The following is a 20815-nucleotide window of genomic DNA, read 5'->3' on the forward strand; positions in this document are numbered from 1 at the left end:
CGTTTCCATGGCAGCGGGAGCCAACAGGGAGGCGCCGCCATGAGCCCGCCCGAGGTGGAGCCGCTCGTGTGCCAGAAGTACGAGATCAAGAGGCGCCTGGGCAAGGGGGTGAGTGCCCGGGGGCCCGTGGGAGCTCGTCGGGCCCGTGGGAGCTCGTCGGGCCCGTGTGGAGTTCAGGGCCCTGTGTGAGTTCCAGGTGGCCCGGGGAGCTGAGGGGCCCCAGGCGAGTTCAGGTGCCTGTGGGAGCTCAGGGACCCTGTCTGCAGCTCAGGGCTCCGTGGGAGCTCCAGGTGACCCGGGGGAACTCGGGGGGAGGGGCATGGGAGCTCGGGAGTAAATGGTAAAATGGATCCGAGTCTCAAAGTACATTCTCTCTGTGCCTGCCAAATCTTTCTGCATTTCCTGTAACCCTCTCACTTCACAGGTCATGTTGCATCAAGTCATATCTTCTCCGTGAAATATATTTCTGTACATGAGCCAGTGGTAATTTCTAAGATATTTCTCCTCAGACAGTCTCCAAACCCTCCTCAGTTATCTGCATTTCTATTCTGGTAGCTCTTTGTCGTTGTTTAGTTGCACTGATATGAGTGTTTAAGTATTTCATGTGCAATTACAAGGGGTCATGTGAGAGAGGGCCATTTGCTTCATAGAATTATTAAATCATTTGAGTTGGAAAAGCCTCTGAGCCTATTGAGTCCAGCCACTCCCCCAGCACTGCCAAGGCCTCCACTAACCCATGTCACCAAGTGCCACATCCACACGACTGTTAAATCCTCCCAGGGATGGGAACTCCACCTCTGCCCTGTGCAGCCTGGGCCAGGGCTGGACAGCCCTTTCCATAAGGAATTTTCTCCATGTCCAACCTAAACCTCCCTGGCACAATTTGAGGCTGTTTCCTCTTGTCCTGTCACTTGGAGAAAAAAGATAAATCCCAGTTGCCAACAGAGAAGTACTGTAGCACTTACCTGAGGTACTTGTACAACTGCCTGATGCATGGCAAATGTCCTGAACCTATGCTCCAGGACCACACATGTTCCTGGGAAGTCTGCCTCAATGTCATGATACTCACTGTAAGAGTGTTTAATCACTAGAATCACTCACTATCACACATTGCAGCTGTTTTGCTTTGTACAAGTACTTAAACATTAACTGGGCCTTTCTGAGTGAGGCATGATCCCCTCGTGCAGAGGTAAAGCAGCTCCTAGAATGTGGAAAGTCAAGGTGCAAATCCATGACCTAAAATAAGAAAATGGGATCTCTACCACAAGTAAGACTGAGCAATCACCATTTGCAAGTATCACGGTCATCCAGAACAGGGAAAACTCTGGTAGAAGTTCCCATTCCCCTAATAGGTAGTACAGTTTTTAATTAGAAAAAAAAAAAAAAAGGTTTAATGTTGGACCTGGCAGTGCTGCGTTAGCGGTTGGAGGCCATGGTCTCAGAGGGCTTTTCCAACCTCAGCAATTCTGTGATGCTGTGATACTGTTACTACAGATGTTGGTAACAAGTCTCTCTCCATCCTTCTTTTCAGCCCCCTTTAAGTATTGAAAGGCCACAGTAAGGTCTCCCTGGAGCCTTTTCTTCTCCAGGTGAACACCCCCAGCTGTCCCAGCCTGGCTCCAGAGCAGAGGGGCTCCAGCCCTCGGAGAATCTCCATGACCTCCTCTGGACCTGCTCAAGCTGGTCCATGTCTTTCTTGTACTGAGGAGCTCCAAGCTGGATGCAGTGCTCCAGGTGGGATCTCACCAAACTTGAGTACAGGGGAAGAATTAACCTCTCAACCTGCTGGCCACACTGTTGCTGGCACAGGCCAGGTGCCATTGGCCTCTTGCCCACCTGGGTGCACCTGAGCTCCTGTTCAGCCACTGTCACCAGCACCTCTAGGTTCTTTTCCGGCTTTCCAGCTGCTCTGTCCCAAGGCTTGAGCATTTCATGGGCTTGTTCTGACCCAAGGGCAGGACCCGGCACTTGACCTTGTGGATCCTCACACCATTGGCTTTGGCCCATCGATTTCCTCCCATTGATCCAGCCTTCCCAGACACCCCTGCAGAGGTTTCTGCCCTCTGGCAGATCCACACTCCCACCCAGTCTGGTGTCCTCTGCGAACTGACTGAAGTGCCCTCAATCCCCTCGTCCAGAGAGTCAATAAAGACATTAAACAGGGCTGGCCCCAGTACTGAGCCTGGGGAACCCCACTAGTGCCCAGCCCCGTTTCCCACCACTCTCTGGGACCAGACATCAGCCGGGTGTTACCGAGCAAACAGTGCACCTGTCCAGGCCAGGAGCAGCCAGGTTCTCCTGGAGAATGTTGTGGGAAACACTGTCAGAGCTTTACTAGAGTCCAGGCAGACACATTCACAGCCTTTCCCTCAGCCACTGAGGGGGTAACCCTGTCACAGAGGGAGATCAGGTTAGTCAGGCAGTACCTACCTGTTACAGCCTCAGGCTGGCTGGGCCTGATCCTTTGATTGTCCTTCTTTTGATACAGCCCAGGACATGATTGACTCTCTGGGCTGCTAGTGCATGTTGTCAGCTCACGTCCAGTTTTTCATCCACCAGCACCCCCAAGTCCTTCTTCTCAGGGCCGGTCTCCATCCACAGAATCCTGGAACCACAGAATGGTTTGGGTGAGAAGTAACCTTAAAGATCATCTCATTTCACCCCCTCGCCAAGGCAAGAACACCTTTCACTAGACCAGTTTGCTCAGAGCCCCATCCAAACTGGCCTTGGACACTTCCAGGGATGGGGCAGCTACAGTTTCACCAGGAAATCCATTCCAGTCTCTCCCTACACTCACAGGCAAAGGTTTCTTCCCAATATCCCATGTATATCCCTACTTTTCTAGTAGGAATCCCTTCCCCCTTGTTCTGTCCCTCCATCCCTTGTCCAAAGTCCCCCTCCAGCTCTCCTGGAGCCCCTTTAGGCACTGGGAGGGCTCTAAGGTCTCCCCAGAGCCTTCTCTTCTCCAGGCTGGAGGGTCCCAGCTCTCCCAGCCTGGCTCCAGAGCAGAGGGGTCTGATCTCTCTCTCTCTCTCTTCCAGGTAGCCAGTGATCACCTCTCTTCCAGTCCTTTGTTGAGTCCATTCTGGCTCTGCTGCAGGCCTGAGCTGGGACAGGGTGTCAGCACACTGCTCACCTGTCTGTGTTTCTCCCCAGGCCTACGGCATCGTCTGGAAAGCAATCGACCGCAGGACAGGAGAAATAGTTGCTGTTAAAAAGATTTTTGATGCTTTCAGGAACAGGACGGATGCTCAGGTGAGAAATCATTGTCCTGATGTGCTGTGAGATGTGGTGGTATTCCATAGGTATTTTCTCTGAAATAGGTTTTGTCTCTGAAAGATGATAATTATGCATGTAATAATACAGTCTGCAGCTATATTGGGATAAAAAGGAACAATAAATGTCAGGCTTTGTGTATCATGGCATCTACAAAAGAGAAGTGGATTTAACCCTCTCATTTAAGTGCATCCCCTGCCATTCTCTTGAGATGATAATAAACTACTTTTTCTTTATTTCCAGAGAACATTTCGAGAGATTATGTTCCTGCAGGTAATGTCCACGTTCCTCCTCCACTCTGATTTTTTATTATCTCTGATGTCCATATATTTTCTTCCCGTTGTTTTCCAAAATGCAGTGATCAATGATTAGTGTTGACAACTCTTTAATTTCTTTTCTGCACCATCTTGGCAAAGAGCCTTTCAGGGCAAACCCACCTGAATGGAACACTCTCCATTTGCGCTTGTTTTTACTCTTTCCTGCTCTTTCCACGTTTTTAGCAATGTGTCTCCTGCAGCATCAACAGGTAGACTTCCACTTTCTGTCACTTCTTGCTTCTTTATGGACGTAAACTGTTTCTCTTACATTTTAACTACCATGATCAGAGGGGGCCTGGGGTGGGGGATGCCAAATTTGCTTTTCCCCATCATGTGGGAAGCAATTTGATCACTTAAAATAATCAAAGCAAAATAAAAAGGGAAGATCTGCAAGGAGTAACTTAAAGCTGCTCTTGTTGTGATATAATTGACCTTATCAGTGGCATTATAATTATTTGTCCACTCCTCCTCAGACTAACCATGTAGAAACATCAATATTTTGAAATAATGTTATTTCTAAGGACACAGGTGAGACAGGGCTCATGGAATAGGTATTTCCTAAGACTGCCAACTTTTAGTAAAGAGATGAGGGTTTTTTACTTTTTAGTCATTCTTGAAGCCTGAAATAGAAGCTGCAAACTGAAAAGCTAAAAATATAAACAATTCCTTAGAAGTGAATTACCTGTAAGTTAGATCATCTCTGAAAGTGCAGCACTTCTGGAGCAGATGGGTGGAGGAGGAACAGGGAAAAGAAGGATATTTCTTCTGAAGGAAAGACGGAGTCATTTGGCAGCAAGGGGCTGGGGAGGGAAGTTAATGTGCTGTTCAGCCTGTACTTCCATGACTTTTGGGGCTCAACAGACTAAAGAATTTTAGTTACCCCTCCTATTTTATACATCTTTCTTGAGGTTCAAGACTGAGGGATCAGAAAGGAAAAGATTTAAGAAATATTCTGTTATTTGTAACTGGATATTTGTTTTAATTTGTTTGTCTCTGCATAATAATTACTTTGTTTAATCTCTGTGTTAATCACAAGGGCATTTGATGAACTGGATTATTGTTTTATATATCTCAATTACTGTAATTGAGAAGTTGCTGTAGAATCTGGGATTTGGATGATTTTCTGGTGCTCTGCAGTGTGCTGGCCATTGCTTGCAGGTTTTGTGTTTGCTGTTAAGTGTAGTTGCAGATCTACTGGTGTATTTTAGGCCAATTTTAGAATGTTGGTTTTGGTAAGTACTTTAGTGACAGCACTGTAAGCAAAGATTAGCAGGACTGACCCTGAGGAGGTTTTTTTCAAGGTAACATGTTTTTTAGTACAGATTGAAATTTTTTCATGACTTTCCCTTATCAGTTCTAGGCCAAGGCAGTGTGAGACAGTGGTGTTTTTCTTCTTAAATTGGACTCAAGTAACACTGTCTAAACCGATCTGCATCTCTAGAACAATATCCTCTTTTGGGTAAAAACCTGCTTTAGATCATTTGGATGGACATTGTGTCTCTTGTCCTGAGAGTGGACACGAGATGTGTGATGCTCTGGCTGTGTATCACTGCTTTGTGAGTGTGTTTTCACAGGTTGTTGCACATGAATGTGTTGACTTGTGGACTTTCTAGATGTCACACGTTATAACCAAGTTTTGTTTTGTCCTCAGAGTGTAGGAAGATGATCCTGTTGTAAGCTGGGGATAGCTTATTATTAGGATTTTTGATATTGTTTATAACTGAATTTGTGATGGAAGTAGGTAAAGAGTCTATAATATTGGTTCAAATAAATTATTTATGTATTTTAGATACAAGCACAGGTTTTATGGTGCAGCAGTTTATAATTTTGTTCTCACAGTAGTTCATGAAAACATTGGTGTGTTATGAAGTGTTTGCAATGTCTCTGGTTGCACAGAAGTGTTGGCTCTGGGAAATAAAAGCTGTTAAAGCTGGGGATGAATTGAATGATCCCATTAGGATTGCCAATCTGCAAATGTGAGCATGAACTCCACCTCCAGTGTGAGACACCTGTGTTCGGGTATCTGAGCTGTCTGATCTCTCAATACAGCCTGTGAATGTCCCAGCCAGCCCCCAGGTGGGCACGTTATGGCTGTTTGGGTTTTTAACTATGAATGGTGATGGACATTATGATCTGTTTGCACGCCACGATAATTCTTTGATTCAGTAGGAAATGAGAGGTGCATAAAGGGGACCGGATTTTGTTTTAAGTGGTATAGAGGGAGTTGTAGAACCAATGTTTCAGTCAACAGAGATTATTTTTCAGATTAACTGGCTGGTTTCATACTATGGAACAAGCTTAAATTCTTTTTTCAAGTTTATTTCAGAAGAAACCTAATCGAGGAAACAGCATGTTAATGTTTGTTCTAGACAATAATACAAACTGATATAGGTTGTTGTCCCCTTTTATGATTCACAAGCAAAACATGTGATTTTGACAGTTGGGTCTCTTCCCTGCACAGGAATTTGGAGAACATCCAAATATCATCAAGCTGCTCGATGTTATCCAAGCTGAGAATGACAAGGATATCTACCTCATCTTCGAGTCCATGGGTGAGACTCAGCATTGCAGCAGCCACTCAAATCCAGCCTCTCTTCAGAGTTATCCTTATTCCCACTGTGATAGTGGCGTGCTGGTGATTTACATGAACATTCATGATATTACTGATCTTTACTGATGTAAATATATTACTGCTGTAATATATTACAGAGACAGATTTACATGCTGTTATTAAGAAGGGGAATTTGCTGAAAGACATCCACAAGTGTTACATTCTCTACCAGCTCCTGAAGGCAACTAAATTCATCCACTCGGGGAATGTCATTCACAGGGATCAGAAGGTACATTTCAGTCATTGTATCCTTCACTCCAGTTTTCTGTCAAACACTAAATAAAATCACAGACTGATTTGGGATGGAAGGGACCTTTTAAAGGTCATCCAGTCCCACTCCTCTGCCATGGGGAGGGACACCTTCCACTGTCCCAGGTCGCTTTAAACCCCATCCAACCTGGCCTTGGACACTTCCAGGGATGGGGCAGCCACAGCTTCTCCGGGCAACCTGTGCCAGGACCTCACCATCCTCACATGGAAGAATTCCTTCCCAGTATCCCATCTAACCCTGCCCTCTGTCCGTGGGAAGCCATTGCCCTTTTTCCTATCCCTCCAGGCTCATGTCCAAAATCCCTCTCCATCTCTCCTGGAGCCCCTTTAGGCACTGGAAGGAGCTCTAAGGTCTTCCAAGAGCCTCTTCTTCCCTAGGCTGAACGCCCCCAGCTCTCCCAACCTGGCTCCATAGGAAAAGTGTGAAAAAGTATGCAAGCATGAGACTAATGAAAGAACCTTGATAATATTCTTCTACTATTGAGAGAGTCAAAAGCCAATTAATTCTCCTATGTTCAATCCAGCCTTCCAATATCCTGCTGGATGCAGAGTGCTGTGTGAAGCTGTGTGACTTCGGGCTGGCCCGTTCCCTGTGCCAGCAGGGCGAGGACCAGCCCAGCCCCGCGCTGACCGAGTACGTGGCCACGCGCTGGTACCGCGCCCCCGAGATCTTACTGGCCTCTCGCAGGTGAGCAAAGGGATGGGAGGCTGGAACTTTTTCACCACTGGGAAAATTGATTGTCTAAAACTCTTAAATGTGTCCGTTTCGGATGTCACTGGATGCAATGTCGTGTCAGTCTGTTTTCTCAATATACATTTAAACAGTTCTGCAACATAAAAACTCTCATTAACATGTACATGTCCTTCCTGTGTTCTTAGAGTGTTCATATACATACGTGAGCGGCTTATCTGTTTGTCACCTGTTCTCCCACTAGACTTATTCTTTCTCCATTTAAACCCACATCTTTACGAAATTTGCTTGAGAACATAAGTCCTCTTTTCAAAATTGAAGGAGGGGTTTTTGATAGGTCTTCAGGAAATACTCTGTAATCAAACATTAAACCAGCTGCCTGTTAGTCAGGCTCAGTCCTTTTTTTGACTTAAAGATGAAAAATCAGAAAAGTAAATAAATAGAGGCTGAGGTAGTATCCCAAATTTAAATGTGGATGTTTTTCAAACTGTCCTATACCCATTGTCTGGTATTTACTTTGCTTAAAAATGTAAATTTTACTACTTTATACATACATTATGCCTTGAAAAGTCAGTTGTTTCCAAAGATCAACATGTATCTTCATTCTTGGTCATATGAAAAGGATATATTACCTTTCTCTTGCATTACCTTTTATCTGTTGCCTTGTTCTAGCATTTCTCTGTTATATATTTCCTAGACGAGCCTTTGAGTAGGCTAAGTCTCTTTTCTGTTTCATGCTTACCAGTCTCATGATTCCCAAATGTCATTCAATTTATAGTTCAAATGTGAGCATTTGTATCTGAGAAGTCACTGAGCATGTTTTCTAGCAAAATAGATCAATGTAGGTGATGTGAATAGCAGGTACAGGAAAATACTTGCTTGATTTAATCCTAACTCTGTTCTATTCCTGTTTGTAGTTACACTAAAGGTGTAGACATGTGGAGCATTGGCTGCATTCTGGGAGAGATGCTGCTTGGGAAGCCTCTTTTCCCTGGAACATCAACAATGAATCAAATAGAGCAGATCCTAAGGGTCATCCCTGCTCCGTCCCCAGAAGGTAGGACTCTGCTGTGGGGAAAGGGATTTAGAGAAGGGATTAAAGAGGGGAAGAAAGCAGCCCAGATGGATAAGAGGAGAAGGTATCTCTTGTAGGTCATTCTGGCACCTTTCCAAGGAAATTAGAGACTTAATTGTGAATGTTAGTGTTAGAGGAAAATAAGAAATGCAGATATCTTGGTGCCTCTGCCTCTGTGGGTGTGAGAGTGAGGTTTGTGAAGTCTATGATTAATAAATACAAATTCAGAAATAATCTTAGAAAATTTGTAAGTAAATATTCCATTCCCCTTCCACAGATCTCCCATTATGTGTTATGAGAGTAATTTTCTATACTAACATCAAATAATATTTGGTTTCCTTCCTAAACTGTGTAGCTCTCTGAGGTAATCCTCATTTTGGCATTAACAGTACCTTTTTATTATTGCAGATATTTTGGCTCTGCAATCAGAGTACAAGGCCTCAGTTATTAACCACATGAGTTCCCGGTAAGCCTGGTGGGGGGAGTGTGTCTCAGATCACCTACTGTATGACCATGGAATCATGGAATCCCAGAATGGTTTGGGTGGGAAGTGACCTTCAAGACCATTCAGTGCCACCCCCTGCCATGGGCAGGGACAACTTCCACTATCCCAGGTTGCTCTAAGCCCTGTCCAACCTGTCCTGGAACACTTCCAGGGGTGGGGCAGCCACCATTTCTCCAGGAAATCCATTCCAGTCACTCCTTATCCTCACAGGCAAGGATTTCTTCCCAATATCCCATTTTGATCTCCACTTTTCCAGTGGGAAGCCCATCCTCTTGTCCTGTCACTCCCAGCCCTTGTCCAAAGTTGCTCTCTTGGAGCTCCTTTAGGCAGTGGAAGGGTCTCTAAGGTCTCTTCTTAAATAGAAATTATTTAAAATATAAGTAAGATTTGGGTTTTAAAACTGATATTTCAAATGTATAAGATACTCTCTTGTTGATTATGTTCACAATTATATTTAGGGTTTCAAAATGCAAAACCAGATTATCAAACTTCATCTTATTGCAAATTACACAGAAATGTGTTTCTGTGGTCTCAGGTCTGAATTTGTGGGATCGTGGGGCTAGCAAGAGATGAGCTTCAAGGTCCCTTCCCACCCAAACCATTCCAGAATTCAGTGATTATCTTTGTGAGTGAACTCTGGGGTCAGATGTCACCTTGAGGTGATCCCCATAACTGTCATTCCTGCCTTCACTGGGAATTGGACACTGGGAGGTCATATTATTGTTTTCTGTCTTTTAGGCAGCGAGTAACATTTGAGGAGATTTTCCCATCCTCTACTCCACTACCTGCCTTGGATCTGCTGAAGAAACTTCTGGTATTTAACCCTGACAAACGGCTCACAGCAGAGGAGGCTCTGCAGCATCCTTATGTGAACAGGTGAGAGTGACACCAGTGTGCAGCTTCCCCTGATGTCTTCTGAGACATTACAAACCTGTTCCTGGCACAAGTCTTCTTTAAATGCATTATAGAAAAAAAACCCAAAGCTAATTCTTTGTTTTCTCCAACCCTATTTACATGAGATTGTTTAACAATCCTGTTTAAATAGTGTTAGTCTGTGGTGCTGCTTTCAGTCAGTGAATTACATGATGTGTTCTCATCTCTTTAGATTCCACTGTCCTTCCAGGGAGCCCTCTTTGGATTATAATGTGGTCCTTCCTTTGGGTGATGATGTCCAGCTGTCTGTGGCAGAATATCGAAATAAATTGTATGAGGTACTTTCATCCTGTTTTCCCAAATCCTAATCCTCCAGGTAACCTTCCATTCTTGCACACACTTAACAAATTCTGTTGTCTTGTCTTTGTATTTCCCTGGGCTGTCCATACCTGCTGACACGGTTACACCTCAGTGTTTGGTCAGTCAGTTCCATATTGTCAGAATCTTTGAGAGACCTTTAAATCTAAATTCCCTCTGGGAAAGGAAAAGTCTCTGAAGCATGATGTCTGAGAAAGCCTGGGTTAGAGGGAAATATACTATGCTGGATCCAACAGCCATAGAATCATAGAATCATAGAATCACAGAATGGTTTGGGTTGGAAGGGAGCTTAAAGATCATCTAGTTCCAAAATTATACTTGTTACTGTGAAATAAATTCCAGATATTTACAAGTATTCCTCTTTGTTTTGATGTTTTGTTCCTCTGCTGTATTGCTGCATTAAGTCTAGCCAGCTTTTCTGTTCTGCAGTTGATCCTTGAAAAAAAATCAAGGAGCCTTCTAAAGGAGAGAGGGCGGAGAGAAAACATTCAGCTGAGCCAGTCTGAATCCAGCCCACTTCTCCCAAATTGCAGCTCAGTGACTGTACCCACCAGAAAAGTCCAGCAAGAACCAGCACCTCCTCTCCTAAACCCTTCACATGTGCATGCAGGAGCCACAGCTGGAGTCCAGCCAACAGGATCCAGCCAGAGCAAGGATTTGGCCAGAACTGTGTGTCAGAGATCACAGATCAGTGTGATGATGTACAACCCCATCACACACACCACTGTGCAGAGTAGGTACCACCCTCCTGCACCAGGATGTGACACACCATGGGGCATTGTTGTGGGAAAGAGAGAAGAGAGACTGAATGCTGTAAAAGAAGTGAGGGGAATTTGCATGGTAAAACGAGGGGGTGAAAGTGGGGGAGGAAAATGACATAAGAACAAAACACTGTTGAATGAGTGTTGGGTGTGTGACTGTTCCTGCCTCAGTCAGGGTGTTCTGTGTCCTCACGATTTTTTTACTTTCTCTCATGTTTTTCCTTCTGCAGGAAATGCAAATCTTGGTGCTGGGATCAGGAACTTTTCTGCACCACGTCAACAGCCCAGAATCTCCAACAATGGGAAACTAGGGAGACAAATCTCATGGACAAACACTGGGCTCCCTCCTACAAGGGTGCAGAACCTTTACAATGTGAGTAGCTTAACTTCTAACCCTTACCTGTGGTAACTTGGGTCACAACAACTCCCTGCGGTGCTCCAGGCTTGGGATAGAGTGGCTGGAAGGCTGGAAGAGTTCCTGGGGGTGCTGGTGACGGGGGCTGAACATGAGCCTGGGTGTGCCCAGGTGGGTAAGAAGCCAGTGGCTCCTGTCTTGTAGCAGACACAGTGTGGCCACAGGCCCAGGGCAGAGCCTGTCCCCTGTGCTGGCACTGCTGAGGCACCTCCAGTCCTGGGGACAGTTTTGGCCTCCTCACGACAAGGAAGACATTGAGGAGCGTGTCTTTCACACTCCTCAGTGGAAGAGAGTGGATCTGGGGAAGGGGCTGGAGCACCAGGAGCAGCTGAGGGAGCGGGGGGGGGCTCAGCCTGGAGAAAAGGACACTCAGGGAGGACCTTCTCACTCTCTCCAACCCCCTGACAGGAGGGAGGAGCCAGGTGGAGGTCAGGCTCTGCTCCTGGGGAACAAGGGACAGAACAAGGGGAAATGGCCTCAAGTAGTGCCAGGGGAGGTTCAGGTTGGATGTTGGGAAAAATTCCTTCATGGAAAGGGCTGACCAGGCCTGGCACAGGTTGCCCAGGGCAGTGGTGGAGTTCCCATCTCTGGAGGGGTTTAACAGCCATGTGGATGTTGCACCTGGGGATGTGGGTTAGTTGTGGCTTTGGCAGTGCTTGGGGAGCAGCTGGACTTGGGCTCAGAGGGCTTTTCCAACCCAAACGATTATGTGACTTGATGATTCCATGATTCTAATGGATTGCCGTTACTGAGCAAGGTGTCAGTCCTGTCCTCTCTGCTCCTCCCTCTTCCTGGTTCTTGGCCATGCTTCCTTGTAAAAGTCCTTACCCTCGCTGGGTTCTTTAATTACTTCTTCCTCCTGCTTTTTCTGTTCCTGAGCTGGCTGGCTGTTGCCTGGTGACTTGTGGCACTTGCACAAGTGATCAGAGGAAGCTTATTGGCAGAGTATGGAAGGAGGCACCACAGATTCATAGTATCACAGAATCACAGACTGGTTTGGGTTGGCAGGGACCTTAAAACTCGTCTCATTCCACCCCTCTGCCATGGGCAGGGACACCTTTCATTAGCCCACATTGCCAGAAACTCGAAGCATGTCCAGGAGCCCACTTGCAACTCACCTTTCAACCCCTCTGCTTTGGAATCCTGTCCAAAATGGATAGGTTTTGGGAGTGAGAGGAGCCAATCCCCAAATGGGATTGTGGAGCTTGATGTGCATGCATGTGTACACATGACCAATGAATTTGGAAAAATCTTCAGGGAATTGTGACCAACTTTCTGTGACAGGAAGAGCAGAATAGGGAGAAGATCAGCCAACATGTGCTCTGAGCTTTGTGTTTGTTCGCTGAGAGGGTAGTGCTGACGAAAGCCAAACCCGTGTCCTGTTTGCATTTCAGAAAGTTACTAACTTATCTTGGCTTTTCTTTCTCACATAGAATCCCAGAAACTCTCAGTGTCACAGCAAAGATGTTCGTCCCCTTCTGAAGCCCAGTAAAAAGATGTTCCAGATCACTGCAAATGTGGGAGCTGCGGGTGATCCAAGAGCATCGATGGGCAGCTACTCCCAGGCCTATGGAACCATCAGTAAATCTGCGCTGCAGAGTCTTCCGATAACAAAGGCCTCCCAAAACCTCGAGCAGTAAATGTGGAGATGTTCCAGCCAGGTGAAGTACAGCTCATCCCTCAGCCCCTGACTGAGCAGGGACAACAAGGGAGAGCAAAATATGAGGAAATGCTTTAGTCACAGCATGGGACAATATCCTCCTTTCCTCTGGACAAGCCAACAGGAAAGGGAATCCAACCCATCTGCCTTCCAGTCTCACCAGACAAGGGCACAGCATGTTTGCTCCCACACTTGTGAGAACAGTGAACACTGCCAGTTCATGCTTCTTGTTTGAATTGTCACAAAAAAATTACAGAAAACTGCAATATTCTAATACTTGAGTGGTTTTAGACATATTCAGGGCCCAGGGGAACCTCCTGAATTTCAGCAAGGCCAGGTGCGAGGCCAAGAAAATGCTCTGAGGGCTGGAGCCCCTCTGCTCTGGAGCCAGGCTGGGTGAGCTGGGGGTGTTCAGCCTGGAGAAGAGAAGGCTCCAGGGAGACCTTGGAGCCCCTTCCAGAGCCTAAAGGGGCTCCAGGAGAGCTGGAGAGGGACTTGGGACAAAGGCCTGGAGTGACAGGGAAAAGGTCAGTGGCTTCCCACAGACAGAGGGCAGGGTTAGATGGGATACTGGGAAGGAATTCTTCCATGTGAGGATGGTGAGGTCCTGGCACAGGTTGCCCAGAGAAGCTGTGGCTGCCCCATCCCTGGAAGTGTCCAAGGCCAGGTTGAAAGGGGCTTGGGGGAACTTGGTCTACTGGAAGGTGTCCCTCCCCATGGCAGAGGAGTGGGACTGGATGACCTTTAAAAGGTCCCTTCCAAGCCATTCCAGGATTCTTCAGCAATCTACCTAAATGTGGATTGTTTTTGAACAGAGCAAGTAACTGTTCTCTGAAGACCGTGGAGATCAAACTCTTCACAGATCTTACAGCCCTTCATTCTCATTTCCACTCATTTCTATGACTCTTCTGGGGTAAATAAACAAAACCGTTGTGGTTTATTTTTGATAAAATCAAGTAGGAAAGCATTTGAAACACAGGTGGGCTCTGCTACAATATCTAACAGCTTCCCTACCATGTAATATTGTAAATATTGCACTAATAAATAGTTTATATTGCACCACAAAAAATCTTTGTCTTTCAGTCAGCATTCACTGTGTTGAGAGGGAAAGTACCTGTTGGTAAGGCTGTCTTCAATGAATAATTGGTCTTTTTTTGTTTTGTTTTTGCTTTAAGAAAGCAGAGTTCCATGAGATACTATTGCTGAAACATCGTGAAGGTGTTACCAGGCTACAGTGGGACTACAGGAAACATTATATTCCTGTTTTAATGCGGATTTTGGATACATTCTCCTCATTAACTTGAAGTTCTTGTCTGTGTCCCTGAAGTTTTACTCCACCTGTGATAAATGATTGTTATTCCAGAACATTGGAACTACAGTTACCAAGGGGATTCAGGTGCTGAATTCCAGCATGTGAGTACCACTGCCATTGGCTGAATTGCCATTTTATCTTCTAGTGTCTAAACACCCAAGGCTACTTAATTAAAAATTAATGCCTTCCCCTTGGTCGCAGGTGTGGTCACTGGAGTCTGGTAACAGGAGGGAGCCAGGAGTGCAGCTCACAGGGAAGTCCAGGCTTATTGTGGTATATTCATAGTACAGGTGTTTCCTGCCTGTCTGAGGTACAGGGAGATGTAGGAGTGGCAGTGCCAGGTGAGCCTGTGGTGTGGGCAGAGCTCTGAGGAGTGGGTTGGCTCCCAAGAGTCCAAATGCTGGTTGTGGGGCATTTGAGAGAGAAGGGCACCCAATTCCGGCTGTGACCTCCCCTGGATCCTGGCCCCTCACAGCGTGACAGCCAAGGTCCTCTGTGACCCCCATACCAGACTGAGAGTAGCTGGGCTGGAACACCAACAAGTTCTTCTTCCAGTAACTTTAGTTGCTGCCAAGGGAATTGGTTCTTCTGCAATAGTTGGTTGTGCCACCTGCAGCAACTGGTCACCTACCTGTCACCAGCAGAGCTGTGTCACTCGGGCTCTGGGCAGAAGCACATGTTCCACCTGAGCAAGAGAAAATCCTAAACATCTAAATAAGTACAGCAAAATTCTAAATTGCTAATGTAGCCTGTCACTGCAGAAATAAATTCCAAATTTGTCTGTTACAGAATGAGGCTGGAGCAGGTGGGTTTGGGAAGGGCTGGGGAGGTGTGGAATGATGTAAGAATTGCACAAACAGAGCTAGAATATATATGCACGTACCTCTCTAGAGTAAAATAATCTGTATTGGCTGACAGAGAACAACTGTCGGCCACTGCAGTTCATTTTGGGACCCATCAATAACTCAATCTGACTGATTAATCAGAGCAGACAAAATAACTCATTTATGGCTGTGGACGTGTATAAAAGATGATGGGCTGTATCTGAGATGGATCACAATGTTCAGTTTTAAACTAAGAGAGGAGATATTTAGATCAGATATTGTGAAGAAATTCTTCCCTGTGAGGGTGCTGAGTTCCTGGCACAGGTTTCCCAGAGAAGCTGTGGCTGCCCCATCTCTGGAAGTGTTCAAGGCCAGGTTGGATGGAGCTTGGAGCAACCTGGAATAGTGGGAGGTGTCCCTGCCCATGGCAGGGGGTGGGGCCAGATGGGCTTTAAGGTTCCTTCCCACACAAACCATCCTGTGATTTTGTGATAATATGAAATGGGTATAAGAAACCCATTTCTACTTTTTTCCCAATTTTGTCCCCTTTTCCCATCTTTTTTTTTCCTCTTTTGTCCTCTCCTAATTTTATTGCTCAGTGTACCTTCTCATGTTACAACAAAGCTGCTCTTGATTCCTGCAGATTTTTACCACCATTTGTATTAAAATGGAAATCAGCTTAAATTTTTTTTTCAGATCAGACAGTCGTTCTGCACATCCAGTTCCCAAGGTTTTCAGCAAACAGTAAAATAATCATTAACTGTTAGAAATATGTAAGTCCAGCCTGCTGCCCTGGGAGCTGGCATCCCAGGAAAAGTTCAAGTTTCAAAGACTCCACTAGTGCCGTGGGCAGCCTATGTCAGGACTGGACAATCCTTTCCAGGGTTTTGGAAGGAATTTTCCAAATATCCAACCTAAACCTCCCCTGGCACAACTTGAGGCTGTTTCCTCAAGCCTAAAAGGCCTCCTAAAACCAGGCCCATCTCCATCAATAGCACTTCAATCTCCTTTTTATGGCCTTTTCAGCTGCTCCTTTAGCTGAGTCCTTAAAGCAAATAATTCCCCACACACAGGAGAACAAACCCCAAGCAAACCAGATCCCACAGGCTCAGGAACTGGTAGATACAAAAGCTGGGCCTGTGCCGCTGGACAACACCGGAGTCACAGATTAGGGCAAAAAGTTGGTTACAATATTTTTTTGGTCTGTAAACCTTCAAAAAGATGCCTCCTGCGACTGATTCACTGTGAGCTACAGAGAAAGGATAACTGTACCTGAGAAACAACAGGCTTTAAACACTTTTTCCAGTTAATGTATGTGTGTCTCTGTGTGCATTTATCTTTCCTGGCCTGAACCCAAGTATTGAATTTTCTATTTTTTATTCTTTTCTTCCGAAAGTAGAATTGTTTTGTCAGCTGAAAAATATTCCTTGGGTGTAACAGAGACTTTCAGTTTTGTACAGTAACAGAACAGAGACTTCTTTTAAAAAAAGAGACTTCTGTGTTTTAAGCATGTTGTCAGTTCAATAATTTTATTTGGAACATAGTGTAATAAGGTTGTTTGATACCACCTGACTTTATGGAGCAAACTGTGCCGTGGGAGGCTCATGCTGGACATGTTTCTGCTCACTTACCCAGAAGAACATTGCCTGTGGGGTTTGTAGTCATCATAAACAAGTTTCTTCCTCCTTCCCTTGTGAGAGTCAGTGATTAAATGGAATTAAATAGGATTTTTACGATCATTTTTTGGTCTTGAAGGTCCCCAGGATTTTGGGCATGAATTTTCCCATCTTCTTGTCTTTGGCATCTGTGTCATATTCCTCTTCACTCGGACTCGTGTGTTCATCCTTCTTGCAGAACACCTCGAACCTGCTGTAGACTCGCTTCTCCTTCCGCATGTTCTCCATTTTTTTCAGGAGGGTGTCTCTGTCCTCCGACGGCTGCCGCTGGAAGTTCCGTTTCTGGCTCCCAAAGCTCTCCGACCTGTGGATGTTGCAGCTTTTCTCCTTCTCTCCTTTTCTTTCCAAGCTCATGGTTGACCTGGAGAGGTCAGGGTTGCTGGTGGATGGCAGCTGCTTGGCCAGCTCGGCTCTGTTCTTCTGGCTGTTGGCAGAGATCTGCTCCAGGATCACCTTGGTGTCGTCCCGCAGGTTGCTGCTGTACAGGATATTGGCTGTGGAGGAAGGGAACCTCCCCTGTGTTGTCTGGCTGCTCTTGGGGGGGAGCGGTGCTGCAAATTTGTGGGATTTTTCTTCTTCCATTGCTTCCTGGCAGTCCCCTATGGACGATCGTTTGAGCACCACTGCCTGCTTGTCACATTTTCCACTCTCAGAAGCGGGTTCCTCCTCAAATTTCTTTTCACCTTTCGGGTTTAAAAGCTGCTTCAGTCGTAGTGACCCTTTTCTTAAAAATTCCATGGGATTTTGCTCTTGTTTTGAACAGTCTTCCTCAGATTTATTGAGAGAGCTGTCAGACCCTGGACTCCTAGACAGGCTTTCCAGAGCTGAGGATGTGGTACTTGTCCTAACTTGTGGTTTCTTCATTTCTGTGTTGACTAACTTTGGAGTGTCTTCTCTGAAGGTCACCCTGTCCTTCTTTTCTGGAAGAGCCAATTTCTGAGTGTCTCCTACATATATTAGACTCTCCTTCTCTGGAAGAGCAGGTTTGTTCTCAATCGGGTAAAACCGAGATGACAGCTTGTCCACCTTAGTGCCAAGATGTGCCAGGGGATCCTTACTCAATGCATCCCCAAGCTGGGGGGTGGATGAGGCCATTCCAAATGCTCTGTCCAACTCTCCATGCATTTTGTAAGTACTACAGGAGTCTTTGGAGTCCAGCACCCTGCTCTCTAGAATCTTATATTGCACGGATTTGGTACATTTCTTCTCCGTGTTCTGTGATTCCTCCTGTAGGTAACCTGAAACAGCTTTGGTGTGGGTGACTGTGCCCCTCTCCGTGTCCTTGCCCACGGCTTTGTACTTCTCCAGCAGCTCGGCCACTTTGGAGGAGGTGGCCGTCTTGATGGTTTCATTGTCCTTCGTCACCTCGCTGGACATCTGCTCTTTTTGGATCATCTGCACCTTTTCTATTGTGGTGTTGGGCTGATCTAATTTGGCAGCGCTGAAAATCAGAGAGGACCTGAGCCTGGAACTCCTCTGGATCAAGGGATTTATCCTGGACCTGAAGGCATCTGGTTTCATTATTGAGGTTTCTTCACCTGCTCTGTCAGGATCCGCAAATTCCTTGGCACTGTCAATTCCCAGTGCCTTGCTATTGAAAGATGTGGGGGATTTGAAGGCTGGGATGAGGTCAGTGGGGTGCTTTGTGAGGGGATCCCCAAGAGCATCATTATACGCCTCGGACTCCATTGGCATTGGGAGCCCTTCATCCGGTTCAGACTGGTATGCGCTGAGGTACGAAGATATCCTCCAGTTCCGTAACCCTGTTCTGTTTTCCTGTGTGTTCTTGTCATCGTCCTGGTCCTCGTCCTTGTCCTGTAGGAACAGGCGCTGCTCCAGGCTCTGCTTCTGCGTGGGAGAAGTCTGGCAAATGAATTTCTGTCCTATATTCTGCCTCCGTAACATCATTCCCATCGGGCCATTGCCTGCAGGGTTCAGCTGGTCGGAGCCGTGTCTCACCTCCCTGGAAGAATTTGAGGGTACGTAATCCAGCCGTAAGGGGAAACCCTCCTGTGAGAAACTGGGTTCCAGTTCCGGGTATCGGGGTCCCTCTCCATAGTCTTCCAGTTCATTGAATCCCGGCCTTCCCCCTCGAATCCTCTCAAAGAACCCCTGAGGTCTGCCAGAGAGATGGGGATGTTCAAACTGGTACTGGTAGAACTGGTCCTTCTGGAAATGACTGGATTGGATTTTGAACTCATCCATGTTGTTCATGAACATCTGCCGGGCGTACTGCTTGGAAGAAGCAAAATTTTCAAATGTTCCTTCTGCAAAACTGTGTCTCTTAAAGGCATCCAGCTCTAGCTGCTTGGAACGGAGGAAGCCCCTGACCGGATCCATCTGGGAATTCTCCATTTCCACCTTTTTATACATCCGCATGGCTGACCCCTCCACGGTGTGCCGCAGCATGTCATCCCGCCGAAAATTGGAGAGGAAGTACCTGTCCGGATCCACTCTGTCCATGAAGGAGGGGAAGAGACTGTCATCCCTCTGGAACATCAGGGGGCCTTTTTTGGGAAAGAAAGGCATGTTATTGCCAAAGGGAGCCATGGCGAAGGCATTCTCTGCCTTTGCCAGGACATTGGCTGGAGGAACGAGAGGTTCCGACTGTGCAAACAAAATGCGGAATTCCTCATCAAAGCTGGCCACCAGCTCGCCCTGGAAGATGTGCGCGATGCTCCTGTGGATCTTCTCAAAGGACCACATGAAACTATGGAGAGAACAGAAGTGATGGAGGGTATTAGCATTGAGTAACTCAGCTGTACCCCTTTTCATTAAAGCGTTTGCTTGCCTGAAGGAAATTCTGAATTTTCTGCTCCGGTAGAAATACGGCAAAATAATGACAGAAAATTCCCCTGCAGCCACTTGTTAGACATGATCGTTCCCTAACCTCACAGTTAGGTATTGATTTGGAATCACATCTTTGCAGAGGATTTTACAAGGCAACAAATGACTTCTGTTCTAAAAAGCCAGTCAGTAGTGTCCACAGCCAGAGAATGAGGGGACGATTATTGTTATGTGAAGTAGATGTTTCTGTCTTTAACACTGTCAGTAATGACTGGGACAACAGTCAGTGTGTGCCCTCTGCACTTGGCAGGTGACACCAGTCAGGGGACCCCAAAGGCTGGGGAGCTGTGCCAATGGGAACCTCAGGAAATCGAGCAGAGGCAAATGCAGGATCTTGCCCCTGCGGTGGCACAACCCTTCCACCCACACAGGCTAAAGGGGACTGGACAGAAGGAGCTGGGCTGGAAATGAGGGAGGAAGATGTTCAGTGTTACAGCCTTTGTCTTCCCAAGTCAAGCTCTGCTTTTTTGGGAATGGCTGGATATCTGCCAACCCGTGGGAAGCAGGGAAGAGATCCTTTACTTTGCTTTGCCTGTGTGTGCCCGTTTGCTGTAGGTGTTAAACTGTATCACAACCCAGGAGTGTTCTCATGTTTCAGATTCTGCTGTATCCTGCTAGGAGGTGTGAGGGACACCTGTGTGGGGCTTAGCTGCCTGCTGGGGTTAAGCAAAACCCTTAAAATTATTGTCTTTTTTTTACAGATTTTTTAATTCTTGATGTGAAGGAAGCCTGGCTTGGGGTGTCTGGGGTCGAGGACTTCTTTAATTGGTGTATTGACCTCCATTGCAATATGGTGTACTTTTCCTGAAAAATTGCTGCTCAGTATCCTTCAGTGAGGAAAACTTTTGTCCCTGATATCCATGTGGAATTGCAAAATGCTGCTTAACCAACTCACCAGCTTCTCTCATAGAATGCCAGACTGATTTGGGCTGGAAGGGACCATTGCAACCACCTTGTTCCACTCTCCTGCCATGGGCAGGGACACCTTCCACTAGCCCAGGCTGCTCCAAGCCCTGTCCAACCTGTATTTGAACACTTCCACAACTTCCTACTTCAAAAATGATACAATATTTGAAAACCCAAAGCACGTGAGAGCGTGGCAGAAGTAGTCTTGAACAATTAACTTGATGCTCTCATAAGCAAAAAACTATTCAATTGGAACAGTTACCTGTTTGGTACAGCATCAAATTTGACAATAATTCTTTCCAAACATCAGGAAAAAAGCTAAAGTAGAATCTTGTTACAAAGAATGTGCACTTTATTCAGATGCCTATACTGTGGATGTTTATCTTCATATACTGTTTTTTAAAATACCCGTAGTTCT

General features: G+C 46.1%; 2 protein-coding genes across 10 annotated transcripts in view; one reads left to right on the forward strand and one right to left on the reverse strand.

The window, feature by feature from the left end:
* Positions 1-20802, forward strand: MAPK15 (mitogen-activated protein kinase 15). Of its 4 annotated transcripts, XR_004360362.1 has the most exons (17): positions 1-108; positions 3157-3255; positions 3520-3549; positions 6055-6145; positions 6303-6433; positions 6999-7162; positions 8083-8222; positions 8649-8706; positions 9484-9621; positions 9851-9956; positions 10426-10729; positions 10988-11130; positions 12606-12833; positions 14008-14245; positions 14346-14485; positions 18466-18623; positions 18935-20802. XR_004360362.1 is itself a non-coding variant. In XM_032707064.1 (13 exons), exons 1-13 carry the CDS (start codon positions 40-42, stop codon positions 12810-12812), a joined length of 1680 nt encoding a protein of 559 aa, XP_032562955.1. In that variant the 5' UTR covers positions 1-39; the 3' UTR covers positions 12813-13261. The 4 variants fall into 4 exon arrangements, 2 of the variants coding, with proteins under 2 accessions (XP_032562955.1, XP_032562967.1); XR_004360361.1 differs by lacking the exon at positions 14346-14485; XM_032707064.1 differs by lacking the exons at positions 14008-14245; positions 14346-14485; positions 18466-18623; positions 18935-20802 and having other exon boundaries at positions 12606-13261.
* Positions 16481-20815, reverse strand: part of FAM83H (family with sequence similarity 83 member H) — a 23925-nt gene continuing 19590 nt past the window's right edge. For all 6 annotated transcript variants that reach the window (XM_032707025.1, XM_032707007.1, XM_032707042.1 and 3 more), the window contains one exon: positions 16481-19354. In XM_032707025.1, coding sequence (XP_032562916.1) covers positions 16705-19354 — 2650 coding nt within the window. In that variant the 3' untranslated portion in view covers positions 16481-16704. The remainder of the gene's footprint in view (positions 19355-20815) is intronic.

This window comes from Chiroxiphia lanceolata, chromosome 1, assembly GCF_009829145.1.
Source record: "Chiroxiphia lanceolata isolate bChiLan1 chromosome 1, bChiLan1.pri, whole genome shotgun sequence".
Lineage (NCBI taxonomy): Eukaryota > Metazoa > Chordata > Aves > Passeriformes > Pipridae > Chiroxiphia > Chiroxiphia lanceolata.